Source organism: Microcaecilia unicolor, chromosome 11 (genome assembly GCF_901765095.1).
Source record: "Microcaecilia unicolor chromosome 11, aMicUni1.1, whole genome shotgun sequence".
Classification (NCBI taxonomy): domain Eukaryota; kingdom Metazoa; phylum Chordata; class Amphibia; order Gymnophiona; family Siphonopidae; genus Microcaecilia; species Microcaecilia unicolor.
Genome location: NC_044041.1, coordinates 67,613,713 through 67,630,062, shown reverse-complemented (window position 1 = coordinate 67,630,062; position 16,350 = coordinate 67,613,713). Strand labels below are relative to the sequence as shown.

Here is a 16,350-nt window from a genome sequence, read left to right as displayed (position 1 = left end):
ATGATCTATGTATTACTGGGAGACCGACAGTGGGAATGGGGAAACCCATTCTTTTTGGGCACTTGACATAGTCTATGTTTCAAGGGTGATGGTGGGAATGGTCTGTGTGTGCTGGGAACTGTTATGACAATCCTTACAAGCTTTACATATTTTCATGTGCACATTTCCACCTTAGCTTCTTCAATTTAGGATTTAAGAAACAATAGCACAATAAGAAATTTCTCTATAACTCATCGCTCAAGAATTAGATCAGGACGCAGGATGAAATTAGATGGCGTTTCAGATCCCAGTATCTCATTCCCTGCCTGAAATTGGCCGATTTTTAAAAGAACATGAAATGCAATGAAGGGAACATGAGGCATACAAAAAAACATTTTGCATTATCCTTCAAGGTCAAGGAGCTTACCTACCTGGTACTATGGAAGACCCTATTTGTAAACTTTAATGTTAATTTCATCAGCTTTTCAAGGACAAACAGTACTGCCCCTCACCGCACTTTCCTGGAAACCAGTGTTCCTGCATGGTCCCAGATATCTCCTTTGACTGCACTGGTGAGAGCTGAGACGTGATCATTTCCAGAGAACCATTTCCATTCAGAACACTGAAGCACGCTTCCTTTTCTAAGCAACATTTCATTGATGTCTTTTACTTTTATTACAAAAAACTCTGGGTCCTTTGAGAAAAGGCCTGAATGAAATCCCCCGATGCCCCTGGGCAGTATCACAACGTCACCTGTGACATGCGCACATGTATATCAGCAATCTCTCTTATTGTATGAGTAGCGCTGCATTCATGTTTGCTGAGAGATAAGCCAGACATGCAGTTTTGGAATCCCAATTTATGTTATAAATTTTGACCTTTACATTTCTAGGTGCTTTCTTATTTGGGTACTTCTTAATATGCAAAGTTTCTCTGCAGTCCACTGCATATTGGTCAGTTGAACTTGCAACAGAGACTGTCAGCCAGGCAAACACAATGATTGCCCCATGCTGCTTTCTAATATGGGGCAACATTGGTAGTTGTGGACTGGACAAGCGCTGACATCTTGTATTTCTTATCGTACCCTCATAGTAAGTAACAAGAACTAAGGGGCCCTTTTACAAAACTGTGGGAGGGCTAACGCACTGGTAGCGCGTGCCAAATCGGCAATACCAATGGGATAGCGCACATGCCCAGCGATAATTCCGAGTTTGGCGTGCACCAAATCCCACGGTAGAAAATATTTTTCTATTTTCTATCGCGGGGTCGTTCCCGTTGGTAATCAGCCATGCTGGCGCACTGCATGGTTACCACATGGCTAGCGCATTAGCCCTTACCACTGTGGCTAGTGGTAAGGGCTAATGCGCTAGCCATGTGGCTAGTGGTAAGGGCTCAGGCTGTAAATAGACACACTACAGTAGTTTTAATTGTTGCGTACGCCCAGTTCTTGGCCCATTAAAAACAAAAGGCCTTTTCCCTGGCCCACGGGCCACTTTTTACCGCAGCTTTGTAAAAGCCATCAATCACTAAAGACCTTCCCATTGCACTATCTCCAGGACTACTTCCTGTTCACATCCACCTGGGAGCCAAGCTGGGTAATACGATAGGTCCATGGAGCTGAATATCTTGTTTCAGACAGTGGCCAATCCAGGTCAGCAGGATCCCAAAGTGCAGATAATGTAAGCTAATTTTCACAGCTATAGGCTGCCAATATTCATCACTTGATTTAGAAGTCAGACAGTTGATAACAGTTAGGGGCTCCAAACATCTATCACTGACAGGAAGATGTTTTGTGCAAATATTAGTTAATTCTGAATTTCATTCCTCTTAATAATAACCTATAACCTAAATACAAAACAAACATGTAAATCTGAATTGGGTATGATAATTACAATTTCCTGTTTCTTCTCAATAAGGCTCTGGCTTTTAAGTCTCCCTTTGGTTCAAAAAGTCACTGTGTAAATGAAGAACCTGTTGCAATAGTGTCAGTTAGAGCCCTCATGGGTAGGAGAGGGTCAGGAAGTAAGGGTGTGAAAATGTGACTTTATGTAATAAATAGAACGTATCTGACCTGTTCATGATATGAAAGCAACTTTCTCATCTACATGAAATGAAGTTTTATAAAATAAAGATACTAAATGCCACCACTAAATGAAGTGGACAGCAGCATTTCCAACCTTGAATAAAAAAGACCATAAGGGCAAGTACTAAGCATAGGCCTCAACTGGACTAATAATTTATAACCTCAGGAAACACCAAGAAGTATCTGACACAGAAGAAAGGTGTGAAGAGAGATAACGCTTTCTTCATCCCCTTCATCAGGATATGTCAAGTTCATTTATTATTTGATGTACCATTGAAAGGTAACGTCCTCAACAGTTTACACATTGTTGGAAATGTAAAGAATTTTTAAAAAGTTACATCTCATTGAAGATATAGTAGTGTCTCGATTATCCAACATAAATGCGACCTAGCCGTTGTCGAATAAGGAAAACAATAGTAACCCCTTTAAAAAATGCATGGGAAACATACTAAAGAACAGGCATAGGATAACACTAACCAGCAGTGTGTGAAGCCAGAAAACAGGAAGAGAACCTGCGCACTTAAGGGCAATGCGATGACATCACGGGGGGTGGTGGGCTGTGGGATATGCTGGATTAGCGAAGGTCAGAGAATCGGGACTGTACTGTGGCCAATAGAAAATCTGAGTTCAATATTTCAAGCTCTCCCTGGTCCCATTTGACCCCTATCATTTCTATACAACTATAAAGTGTTAAATAGGGAAGATCTTAAGAGTGAAATAACTATTAAAACTGTATGTTTTTAGATTACTTTTAAAGTGTGTAAACATATAAAAGCCTAATGTATAAATGTAGTGCATTCCAAGGTGTGGGTCCAACTACACTAAAGATGGCAAGCTGAAATGTGGCCATTCTAATAATTCTGAAAGAAGGTGAAACAGGGTAATTTTTCCAGTGGTTTGAGGTTTTCACAATGAATGTGCATGACAGAGATTTGCATACTAAGGCGGCAGTGAATGCAAATCTCTCATATACATATTCATTGTGGATATCTTGAAAACCTGACTGGCTAGGTGGTCCCCAAGGACTGGGCTGAAACCACTGGGCTAGAGCAGTGCTCAGCAATCTTTTTGTGGCTGTGAACCCGGCCCCCTACAGAGCTGCAGAATGATACCTCTCTGGAAAGCCCATTCAGATCGTGACCCCAACTGTTGGTTTTGTGACCCTAGTTTGGGTCCCAACCCCCAATTTGGGAAGCTCTGGTTTAGAGAGTTTGTCTCTGTGTACAGCAGTGCTTCCCAAGTTGGTCCTGGAGTAGCTCATTGTCAATCAGGTTTTCAGGATATCTACAATGAATATGCATGAAATTGATTTGCATATACTACCTCCATTATACGCAAATCTCTTTCATGTATATTTTATTGTGGATATACTGAGGGCACTTGGTCCATAAGTTAAGCCAGCCCTGTCAATCATGTGTCATGATTCCGAGATTCCACACTAGAGTTGAACGGGGACAGAAATTTCACCCATCCCCAATGGAATCTAACCCATACCTCTAAGATGTATTCCATCCCACAATTATCTCCTTCATCTCCAACTGTACCTGCAGGTGTCGATGCTATTATTTACCTACTCGCAGCCCTGTTTCCCCTGAACCCCAACAGCTTCCCGTAGTTTCTGTATGGTATTCATTATTCAACCAATGAGTGTTCCAAGCCTTAGGCTGGTGTTCCAGTTGCCTCTCTGGGCATTCTAAACCTCATTCTGGCACTCCAACCACCTCTCTCCATACATTTCATGCCTCATTCTGGGTGCTTCAAATTACCTTTCTCGGTGCATTCCAAGCCTCATTCTGGAGTCACCAGAGATTTTGACTACACTCCTGCTGAAATCCCACAGCAACTTCTTCCATCTCCACAGGAATCCTGCGGTTTCTGCAGGATTCTCACAATACCTATTCCCATGCAGCTCTCTATTCTGCATCTCAGCTTGCTGTTTATTTTATTATTTATTGCATTTGTATCCCACATTTTCCCACCTCTTTGCAGGCTCAATGTGGCTTACAATACATCGTGAATAATGGAAGTATATTAGAAAATAGATAATTAGTATTACAGCAGGATTTTTGGTAACATGATAGTGATAGGACATGGTAGTAATATAACAAGCATATATTGTAAAACAGTTCTGACTATATGTGGGGGAGTTGTGTATATTCACATTGGTTGATTTTTGTGGGATGCCATGTTAAAGAGATGGGTCTTCAGTAGCTTGTGGAAGTCCGTTAGTTCGTAGGTCGTTTTTAAGTTGCTCGGCAATGTGTTCCATAACTGTGCGCTCAAGTAGGTAAAGTTTGACGCATGCATTAGTTTGTATTTCAGACCTTTGCAGTTAGGAAAGTGCAGGTTAAGGAATGTTCCTTCTTGCAAGCAACATACCCCACGAGAGGAAAAGAAAGTAACACTACCACGACTGAAAAAAAATAGGCAACACACACAAAATGAGAAGCTGCACAGTAACAGACTGAGGAAATAAAACACACTACACAAATAGTGAAGAGAGAACAAGAGACAGCAAAGTGATATAGTGCTTGTATTTCTACTTTCAACAGTCTATCTGCCATTTATAGCTTCTGTAATATTATAATTCTAGTCAATAATTTATGCTCTATTTTAAAGTCTGCTGAAAGTAAACATTGCTGAGAGAGACACCACACTAGGACAGAGATAGACGTAAAACGTACAGAAAACCATAGGGCCAGAGGCACAGGCATTTTGGCAAAGCGAGATTGTACTTAATTTGATTTTTTTTTTAACTACAGCAAAAGCAACAACATAAAAGTTTCCAAAAAGACTAAAGTTTAAGAACAAAACAAGAAGGCAGAACACTAGGTTGAGAGATTGTATTTATTAGGGAAAGGAGCCAGAAAATGCCAGATCAGCTGGTACTGTGGCATGAATCTCACAACCACAATACAAAGATTTTCCTCACAGAATTCAGACACCCGTGCCAGGGCCAATGAAAAGCAGTTTTATGTATGTTCCTTTGGTCACAAAATTACTTCCACACAGAGTCATAAAAGGCCTCTCATCCTGGGATAAAAACCAGAGAACCCCCCCCCCCCCCCCCCAATACTCCAGTAATACTCTGTCCTGGTCAGTGAACATTTCTATGGTGCCTTCTCATCTGTCACTTTTTGAGGTTTACTTCTCTCAGAGACATTTGCTGAACAGCCATTAATCTAGCATTATATCCATAGTTCACATGCATGGGGATAAACTCTAGACCACAGCTTCTCACAGTTCACAAAACCTGCATTTGTGTTCACAACCCGGGCTCTCCATAGATGCATTATCCTGCACCTGGGGGGAGGGGGGGTCATAACTTTATTTTGCAGCGGTCATGGCAACACAACAGATGGATTAGCATTGCTCTTGATGATCCTGGTTCAACACGATCACCAGCTACCCTCAGAGCGTGGGGTCTAAACCCCATCAGGCTCCACGAGGGGCAGAATTAAGACACGCTCTGTTAGCCTGGACAACACCAACTGCCTCTAAGATGACTCATATCTGGCAGTGCTCCATGCGGCTGGGAAAAAAAAATAACTTTGCACTCGCAATGCCCAAGAGAACAGTCATACAGGGGTCCTTTTACGAAGGCACTCTAATGGAATTAGCACGTTAACAATTATTGCACGTTAAATACCATGCAGCATTATATTCCTGTGGGCCAAATGGGATTTAGCACACACTAATCATTAGTATGCGCTAAATCCATTAGTGTACCTTGGTAAAAGGACCCCACAGTGTTTTGACTACAAGAAATCTCGGACCCCCAATGAGAAACAGAACTCCCAGTACAAATTTGGCAGACAAGACCACCACCTCATCGGTTCTGATAGCCCATTACAATGGAGTTACGTTCCTGAGTTAAATCAGGTGTCTCACTTTTACCTGCTCAGTCATATATACTCCATAAAGTGCCTGAGAAGACACTCCTATATGTTGGTACATAGGCAGGTCTGGTATTTGAGCTAAATAACATCAATGTTACCAGTTGAAGGTTTCTTAGAGGAATTTTTAAATGAATAAAAATGTCATACAACAATGTTGACTCTGAAGGGAAAATGTAAGATTCTAGTTGTTCTCCAGATTCTAAAGGAAGTGGTTTTCTCCCTTTCTCTGAGCATTATAAGGTTTTTTCCTTCATTTCTAGGATCTTGTCATCCAGCATCGCCCCTGTTTGCTGCATTTCTTTGCATTTTATCTTCATGAGACTACAGGCCTCCTGTAACCTGTGGTTCAGCTCCACGTAGGAATGACTCTGACGGTACTGCCTTTCACGGTCGTCCCAGGTCTCTGAAGAAGGTAAAGAGAGAGGACAGTCAAATAAATCAAAAATCCAACCTTACTGCAATGAGAATTCCTGGGACAGAAGGATTTCAGAGTCACCTCCAAGTCCAATCTGCTTGAAGATTCAGCTCAGCTGGATTACAATCAAAAAGTGAAAGGAAAAACAATGCAAATATATTTTCTCAGCAATTTATAACTGAAGTTACAAATAACAAATATTTGTAGAGTAAAACAAATATACAGTTTGCAGTGATATCGACATAAGACAGGCTTTTTAACCCATAACCCCTGGCAAATAGGTCTGAATTGACTGTTTCTTATAGTGGAAAATAGAGAATGACATGGGGACAAAGTTTGTCTCTGTCCCCGCCCTGCCGTCATCTGCTGATGCCTCAAACACTTATAATGTATTATTTAAATCTTTTTATTAACAAAGAAACATGACGGCACATAAGGGCCAAAAGGCCCATCCTCAGTAACCACTAACTCTTCCTTTCCTAAGGGATCCCACATGCCTGTTTCACGCTTTCTTAAATTCTGACACAGTCCTCATCTCCATGACCTCCACCAGGAGGCCATTCCACGCATCAACTACCCATTCCGTGAGTAAGTATTTTCTTAGATTCCTCCTCAGCCTATTTCGTCTTAACTTCATCCTATGCCCTCTCATTCCAGAGTTTTCCTTCTTTTGAAGGTTATCAATAGAAATCAAACAAAATAAAACATGGAAAAGAAAATAAGATGATACCTTTTTTATTGGACATAACTTAATACACGTCTTGATTAGCTTTCGAAGGTTGCCCTTCTTCCTCAGATCGGAAATAAGCAAATGAGGTTGCTTATTTCCGATCTGAGGAAGAAGGGCAACCTTCGAAAGCTAGTCAAGAAGTGTATAAAGTTATGTCCAATAAAAAAGGTATCATCTTATTTTCTTTTCCATGTTTTATTTTGTTTGATTTCCATTGATAACCTTTAAGAGTGGACTGACACGGCTACCACACCCCCCCTTCTTTTGAAAAAAGCTCACATCCTGCATATTAATGCCACTGAGGTATTTAAACATCTCTATCATATCCCCCTTTCTTCCAGCATATGCATGTTGAGGTTCATAAGCCTGTCCCTATATGTTTTATGGCCGAGGCCGCTTATCAATTTTGTAGCCGCCCTCTGGACTGACTCCATCCTGTGTATATCTTTCTGTAGCTACAGTCCTTAGAATAGCACACAGTACTCTAAATGGGGCCTCACCAGAGACTTATACAAGGGCACTATCACCTCTTTTTTTTCCTGCTGGTCATCTCTCTCCTTATGCAGCCAACCATCCTTCAGGTTTTGACTGTCGCCTTGACTGTTTGGAGACCTTAAGGTCATCAGACACAATCACCCCCAAATCCCACTCTTCTTTCAAACACAAACATTTCACCCGTTCCCTTAGATTCTTATAACCCAAGTGCATGACCCTGCATTTCTTAGCATTAAATATTAGTTGCCAATTATTGGACCATTTTTCAAGCTTCGCTAGATCCTTCCTCATGCTAGCCACACCCTCAGGGGTATCCACCCTATTACATGGTTTGGTATCATCTGCAAAGAGACAAACCTTACCAGACAGCCCTTCCGCAATATCGCTCACAAAGGTGTTAAAAAGAGTCAACCCGAAGACCAACCCCTGCGATACACCACTGATAAACTCCCTTTCCTCAGAGCAAGCTCCATTTACCACTACCCTCTGTCTTGCTTTAACCAGTTTTTAACACAGTCACTTTAAGTCCCATACCGAGGGCAGTCAGTTTATTTATCAGCTGCCTGTGTGGAACCATGTCAAAGGCTTTGCTAAAATCCAAGTACATCACATCTTGCACCACTCCCACATCCAACTGTTTGGTTACCCAGTCAAAGAAATCAATAACCTGCCTCTAGTAAAGCCATGCTACCTCGGGTATAAAAAGGAACAATATTCTGTGCAACTGTTGTTTATAAATCACAAAGAGAAGACAATAATAACAACAACAAGCAACTATAATAACACCCCCTCACCAACCTCTACCCTTCCAACCCCAACAATAGCTGACTTCTACTACCCCAAGGAACCTTAATCCACCTTGTTAAAATGTCCAGGGGTACAAAATACAACCCGCTCTGTATGCCCTAGCAGCGGAGAAATATGCCCTACAAAGCACGGGTATGATTTTTTAATCTGTGGATAAATAAGTCGTCATCAACAACCTCAGGATTCAGTGTAGTTCTCTTGTCTTCCACAGTCCTTCCTGCAACAGAAAATGCCTTCTCAGAAGATTTGCTGGTAGCAGGAATGCACAGGATCCCTCGTGCAAATTTTGCCAGTTGCAGCCAGTACTTTTGCTTGTTTTCCCAAAAAATCAAAACACTGTCATCTGCATCACTTGAACATATATAACTGTACAATTCATTAACAGCCTTCAAAGTAGAGAATGACACAGGGACAAAGCTTGTCCTTGCACCCCCGTGGGCTCTGTCCCCATCCCCACTCCGAAGGCTCTGACTCTGCCCCGTCCCCGCTGTTAATGCGGGTCCTCGTCCCAGTGTCATTCTTTTATGAAAAGGTCATAGCTATTACCTTCACTGGTCTCTCCTCCTAACACAAACACAGGGTCAGAGGCAGGAGCATTCTGCACATCTTCCAGGATCTGTTCAATGCTAGGGGGTGCTGGTCGAGTTGGCAGAACCACACGCTTTTTTATTTTAGAGGTCATTCTTTCATCACTTCATGGGTGGTGTGCAGGTCCTAATGCAAGAAAGTAAAAGATAAGCGATGAGAGTGACTGCTCATTTATCTGTAGAACTCAAGCAGAGAAGTGAAGGGCGAGTTCTTCCCTGAGGTTTGTGAGCCCCTGGAATCCACCTGATCATCATCTGACATGAGTTCTTACATAAATATAGCTGAAGACTATGCTATCTTCAGATAAGGACTGCACAGCCCATCTAGTCAAATAAGAAAATGTTTCACCATCTAGCGACGTATTGCATGCCTACTCTTTATTGTTAAATGGCCAAAAATGTTGTGACCTGTGTATAAGTTGAGGCAGAAAATAGGTCCAACATTGCTCCCTCTCTCTCCCTCCCCTCCACTTCCAGGTCCAGTATCGCTTCCCCTCTCCCCTGTGTACTTTCAAACTTATTCTTGGTGCAATACCACAGAACCTCTGGTTTTACCCACATTCTTACAACAGAGCAATGACCAGAGCCAAAAGGATGTCAGGGTGCATTGAAAGAGGCATATTTGGCAGAACAAAAAAGGAGGGGATAATATCTCTGTAGAGTTGGAAGACTTCACCACACCTTGTATCCTCAATCAGATATAGCATCCACAAGTGAACACAGTATTCCAGGTGAGAACATAAGAGTTGCCATACTGGGACAGATCAAAGGTCCATCAAGCCCAGTATCCTGTTTTTAACAGTGGCCAATCCAGGTCACAAGTACCTGGCAATATAACAAAAGAGTAAAACAGATTTTATGCTGCTTATCCTAGAAAAGGGTAGTGGATTTTCCCCAAGTCCATCTTAATAATGGTTTATGGATTTTTATTTTAGAAAATTATCCAAAATTTTAAACCCTGCAAAGCTAACTGCTTTACCACATTCTCTGGCAACAAATTCCAGAGTTTAATTACATGCTGAGTGAAGAAATATTTTCTCCACTTTGTTCTAAATTTAATACTTAGTAGTTTCATTGCGTGCCCCTAGTCCTTGTATTTTTGGAAAGAGTAAACGAGTGATTCACATTTACCATTTCCACTTCACTCAGTATCTTATAGACTTCCGTCATATCAATGAACTGTACAGATGCATTATCACCTCTCTGTTTTCTGCTGGTTATACCTCTCAAAGTGGGGATGCATATTCCTGGCTCTTTTCATCACCTTGTCACAACTCGTTGTTGAGGTCTCTCTCCAGGTTAGTGCACAGCAGAATGTCACCCATTAGACTACTGAACTCTACAAACTGTAGATAAAAATGTTCTGTGAATACCCACAGTCCTGGATTATGGCACGTTTTCTTCTTAGCTGTGCCCTTTAGAAGTCTCAGTGTGTGTCAAGGACAAACTACAGCCCCAGAACCCACCAGAACCCAAGGACCCTAGGAATAACGTGCAATTAACAAAATATGCTACTCCTTGTATAACAAGCATGCTCACATTGAATGGGCAATATCAAGTTCCTGTAATACTGTATACACATCTAGAAATTTTGACATCCAAAATGCCTTCAAAAACAAACTGTTTTATCTATAGGTTATTCTCTAAAGCAGCTCATAAAATTAATCCCCCCATCCTCATTGATGGCACAATCCAGCATCTCTCCTTCCAGCAGCCCATGGTTCTGCTTCTGAATCCCCTCTCCCCTGTTTACCTTCAATTTGTCTTCTATAGAGCAGCGGCAGTAACAATGGATACACCTAAACTATGTGTGACTACTCTAGAGAGCTCCATTTTGACCTTCCTGCCCATGTGGATACAGCTGAATCAGAGGGGGCAGGACAGGTCAGAGGAAGTGATCTGGAGCAGGCAGTCTAGGTTTATCGCTGCACTGTCACTGCTCTATAGAAAACAAGTTTGAAGGTACACGGGGAGAGGGAGAATTGAAATGCCAAACCATAGGCTAACGGAGGGAAGGAAGAGAAAGATGTTTGATGCGGATAATGGGAGGGAAGGACAGAGGGGAAGCGATACTTGACCTGGAAGTGGAGGGAGGGGAGGAGAGAGAGAGGGAGCAATGTTGGACCTATTTTCTGCCTCAACTTATACACAGGTCACAACATTTTTGGCCATTTTTAGTCCAAAAACTGCCTTCGACTTATACGTGTGTATAATACTGTAATACCAATAAAGAGTAAGCACCCAATACATCGCCAGATGGTGAAAACATTTTCTAGCACAATTCACCCCAAACAGTAGCCCCAAAATAGCTCAATGGTCTTGAAACAAAAAACCAACATCATAAATAAGTTACCATCATAGTGATAATAAATTCATTTCTTTATTCGCTGTATTCTGTTTAGGTATATCAATACATTATTTTCTAAACTTGGTATAACTGCACATAGTCTTTTCCATATGTGCAATGACATGGTTGTAAGTCACCTACTCACATTAAAATGTACAATACAGTCTTCTTTATAGAAACAACATATACTTTGCTGCAAGGCCTGGAACTTTCAGACCACATAATCATAAAGTTGCCTCGGATCAGTGATTTACCTTTCGGTAACTTATTCTTGCTTTCTAGAGGGGCTATCACATGAGATCTTACTGTAGATCAGGAGTGGGAAGTACAGAATATAAAAAATAAATAACTGTAATAAAATAAGAAAAATGGAGCGCAGAAAGTTAAGGTGAAGAACCCAAGAAAAAGAAAAAAAAAGCCTCCCCCCCCCCCCATACATTTGGTAGACTGTGTATCAAAAAAACAAGGGGGGGGGTGCTTCAAGTAGGGGTATGGTTACACCAGGTCTCAGCGAGGTTTTTGAGAGGCAAATATACAGACCAAGCTTGGAAATGAGATCCGCAATCAAAAGCCCTTTTTGCTGAAAATGGGAGTTGTTAAGCAACCTGATTTTGATAGGAAGATTGGCAGCCGCAATGGAGGTAGTATGGCATGAAAGAGCGTGAAGTGCGATAGATCCTACATGAATAGAAGAGATACAACATAAGTTGCTGCTATTTCTTCTATTTGCCCCAGGATTATAATGGAAAGTCTTTCTTTCTCTGCCAGTTTGGAAAATACAAATCTCCGATATCTTTGTATTTTGCGTTTCGTTTTTTTGACCGGAAGCCACTTGATTAACCAAATTACTATTAATAAGAAATAGGTTTGCAGCTGAACCAATTATGGCACAGGTACCAGCTCTCTGGCTACAGTAGTGCTCTAACATCATCAATACTAAGCAGACGCCTGCACTGTGTGTAGGATTTGGGGGAATATTTCTGTTTTTAGCACCTGCACTCTTTTTCAAACACTGGGTTCATAGGAGCCAACTTTTCAAAATGATTGGGAGTGCTGAATTTTTTTTTTTAAACAGGTGGTGCATTCCCCCCTCCCCCCGTCCCCGCTCCCTCCCTCCCTCCCTCCTAGTTCTAGTCCCTGCCAGTTCCAGGCCCCACCTCCCTCCGAGTTCCAGGGCCCCCCCTCCCTCCGAATTTTAAAAGTCATCTTACCTCATCGGGATTACGGCGGCAGCAGCAGTGAAAAGCGTGCAGGCTCGGCACTTCAGCCCTAGGGCGGGACCAGAGCTGAGAGAGAAGGGAAGGCTGAAGCGTTGAGCCTGCACGCTTTTCACTGCTGCTGCTGCCGTAACCCCGAGGTAAGATGACTTTTAAAATTCGGAGGGAGGGGTCCTGGAACTGGCAGGGAGGACTTTTAAAATTCTGGGTCGGCGAAGGGAAACTTCTGGTGGGTGAAATATTGGGGGGTGCTCGAGCACCCACAGCCCCCATGGAGTCGGCGCCTTATGACTGGGTTCTATTTGAGGTCCTTATTAAGAATTCAGGGGAACAGGGACTCACGGTAACCGCAGGGATGGGGACAGGAAAGAGCCTATGGGGACGGGGACAACTTTGTCCCTGTGTCATTCTTACTTTGAGCCTGTTAATGAACTGGACCGTTGTTTATGAGTGATGAAGACAGTGATATTTTGATTTTTTGGGAAAACAAGCAAACATGCTGGTCACAACTAGCAAAATTTGTATGGGGAATCCTGTACATTCCTGCTACCAGCTCAACTTCTCACATCTTCTACTGCAGGAAGGGCTGTGGAAGACAGGAGAGCTAGACTGAATTCTCAGATTGTTGATGACTTGTTCATCCACAGATTAAAAAATCATTAACAGTGCTTCATAGGACATATTTCTCCTCCATTAGGACATACAAAACGGGTTGTGTTTTGTACCCCTGGACATTTTAACAGGGTGGATTAGGATTCCTTGGGGTAGCAGAAGTCAGCTATTGTTGGGGTTGGAAGGGTAGAGGGGTGGTGATGGGGGGGATTATTATGGTTGCTCATTATTATTGTTTTCTATTTGTGATTTATAAACAACAGTTGCACTGCATATTGTTCCTTTTAATACTTTAATAAAAATATTTAAATATAAAATCATAAGTATTCAAGGCTTCTGCAGATGAGAACAGAACCTGGGGGGACGGGGCAGGGACAGAAACAAAACCTGTGGGAACGGAGAAAGAGCCTGTGGGGATGGGACAGGAATGGAGACAGAACATGCAAGGATGGGGTGGGGATGGGGGCAATCTTTGTCCCTGTGTTGTTCTCTAGTCCTGATGTTCCATTTCTGCCTCAGCAGCTCTTCTGTCTCCAAGCGAGGAGGCGGTGGATGGAGCTTTGTGTGACTTCTGTAGCAGTTTGCGTGTCCACCAGCATCTCAGAAAACACAGATATGAACTTCCTTGCCCACAGTTAAAGTAGCTACAAAGAAAAATTATCTTGGGATTTTTTTTAAGAAAGTGCCTAGCAAACAAATATTACTAGGAAAGTGACAAAAGCCTTCCCAGCACAACCATTCCACAGCCCCTGACCCCCTGACTGAACACACAAACAGCAAAACTCCACGGGCTCTCACAGTCGGGGCTAGTGCAAGAGTAGTATATATTCCAGGTGAACCTTCTGTCCCTCTCTTTAATTTTCAGGTCCCTAATCTGCTCTCCCTCAATACGTATATATCACACACAAATGAGAGCAATTTCTAAAAACAATTTACCCAGGTACATAGGCTATTTGAAAAATCGACCACTCTTCCTGCACATAAAAGTACATATTGATGGTTCCTTGAGTTTAGCAGTCAGATCTATTGTTTTGCTTTGATTACAGCTGCTGGTTGCTGCCCCCAAAAACCTGCTGCGCTGGGCAAAAGCCTATATACCTCTCAAAGTCACTAAATTCTTTTAGGGAGCTCTCTCAAAACGTCAAAACTTCAATCTCCCATGAATCATAAATATACCACAAACCTCCGCGGTGTCGCTCACTGATTCATATCTTAATTCAGCAAGAATTACACACCCACCTCCTCATCAGTTTATGGTAATATTTTCTAATATCAAATTTTAAACAAATATTTATATATTTGTTTCTTTTGTGGTTTGCATCAAAATATTTTAAAACTCAGCTTTAATTCATTCTTATAGATTTTATAAATTCTTAAATTGCAATACTCATCTCAAAGATATTTCAGTTGGGGGGGGGGGGTTCTCCGACATAGACTAAAGTTTTGCTTTTCAGTTGTATTAAGGCATACCCCTTGCTTAGAACGACACCAACATTAATCAATCCACACATCTTCCCGACTTTTTGAAGTTCTAAGAAGGGGGTATGCCTTGATACAACTGAGAAGTGAAACATAGTCTATGTTGGACAAAAACCCCAGGCTGAAATACATCTTTAAGATGAGTATTGCAATTTAAGCATTTATAAAATCTATAAGTTTATCAATAGAAATCAAACAAAATAAAACATGGAAAAGAAAATAAGATGATACCTTTTTTATTGGACATAACTTAATACATTTCTTGATTAGCTTTCAAAGGTTGCCCTTCTTCGTCAGATCGGAAATAAGCAAATGTGACGAAGAAGGGCAACCTTTGAAAGCTAATCAAGAAATGTATTAAGTTATGTCCAATAAAAAGGTATCATCTTATTTTCTTTTCCATGTTTTATTTTGTTTGATTTCTATTGCAATACACGGCTACCACGCTCCTCTACTTAAAATCTATAAGAATGGATTAAAGCTGAGTTTCTATAAAATATTTCTGATACAAACTACAAAAGAAAAAAAAAAAGATATAAATATTTAAGTTTACAATTTGGTACTAGGCAAAAGCCTAGCCGTGCCTGATGGTTAGGCTGCCCTACTCACAAGCTTACAGAACAGCTTCACAGCAAAACCCAAAAAGAGCATTGGATGCACTCTCCTTACATGGCAGGCTCAAAAACCCACTTCCCAGCTACTAAAAAAAAAAATAAGGGGATATATCATAAGAATAGCTATACTGGGTTAGACCAATGGTACAAACAGCCCAGTATCCTGTTTCCAACAGTGGCCAATCCAGGTCACAAGTATCTGGCAGAAACCCAAATAGCAACATTCCATGCGATGCTTCCCTGTCTGTCTCAATAGCAGATTATAGACCTTTTCTCCAGGAACTTGTCCAAATCTTTTTTTAAACCCAGAAAAATAATTCCTCCAAATTCCAGCCCCTTTCCCTTTCCTGTTCCCAATAAAGGGTTCTTTAGTGCTTCCCTTCCTTGGCTGAATCTCTCTCGTTTCACCTTGAAAAAAAGGCCGGTGTTGAGCGAGCTACTGCAGAAAGCGCAGCAGGCTATATTCAACAGCACCATTGTTATAGTCCCCATTACTGTAATCCAGCCTTGCATTTTGCAGATTAAGCCTATATATAAATCAAACATATATATCAAGAAACGTATCCATATTTCCTCACTTTTCTTGAGATGTCTGGCGCCAGCAGCTCTCGGCACCAGTTTTCTTCCCACAGAAGAGGCAGTTTATTCTGACACCTTATTCTCTAGCCACCCAACTCTGCCTCTGAGGTGGCAAACTGCAGTCATGATATTATGAAAGTGGAACGATCACCACTACAAAAAGTACGGGGCCATCCCAGTACAAGATTATTAGAGCACCAGAATGAGGCTTAGATTACACTGAAAGCGAGCAAGCAAGCAATCAAGAAGGTTTCTTATTAAACATCCTTCAGAGACGTTACTGGAGCACCAGAATGAGGCTCGGAATACACTGAGAAGGAAGCTGCTGGAGCACCAGAATGAGGCTTGGAATATAGTAAGGCTAGGAACGCTCATTGGTCAAGGAGGTTTGATTGAAAGAACAGAATGGCATGATGTCTAAAAGTTGACGCCACTTAGGGCAGTTTCAGTTTCCTCTCCCCCGCACAGCCGTCATTCAAGTACACCCACAACAAACCTATGAGATAC

General features: G+C 41.7%; 1 protein-coding gene across 1 annotated transcript; it reads right to left on the bottom strand.

Annotated features, from left to right (window-relative positions):
- Positions 1 to 5,037: 5,037 nt before the first annotated feature.
- Positions 5,038 to 16,104, bottom strand: LOC115479828 (UPF0449 protein C19orf25 homolog). Its single transcript, XM_030218057.1, has 3 exons — positions 15,843 to 16,104; positions 8,955 to 9,122; positions 5,038 to 6,364 (listed from the first exon to the last, which is right to left on the bottom strand). Exons 2-3 carry the CDS (start codon positions 9,088 to 9,090, stop codon positions 6,195 to 6,197), a joined length of 306 nt encoding a protein of 101 aa, XP_030073917.1. The 5' UTR covers positions 9,091 to 9,122; positions 15,843 to 16,104; the 3' UTR covers positions 5,038 to 6,194.
- Between the last annotated feature and the right edge of the window lie 246 nt (positions 16,105 to 16,350).

What these genes read in the sequence shown, in the direction of transcription:
- LOC115479828 (XM_030218057.1), bottom strand. Translation starts at nt 9,090, where the DNA reads ATGACCTCTAAAATAAAAAAGCGTGTGGTTCTGCCAACTCGACCAGCA. An exon ending in AGGAGGAGAGACCAGTGAAG is followed by an intron (nt 6,365 to 8,954) that starts GTAATAGCTATG and finishes TACCTTCTTCAG; the next exon opens with AGACCTGGGACGACCGTGAA.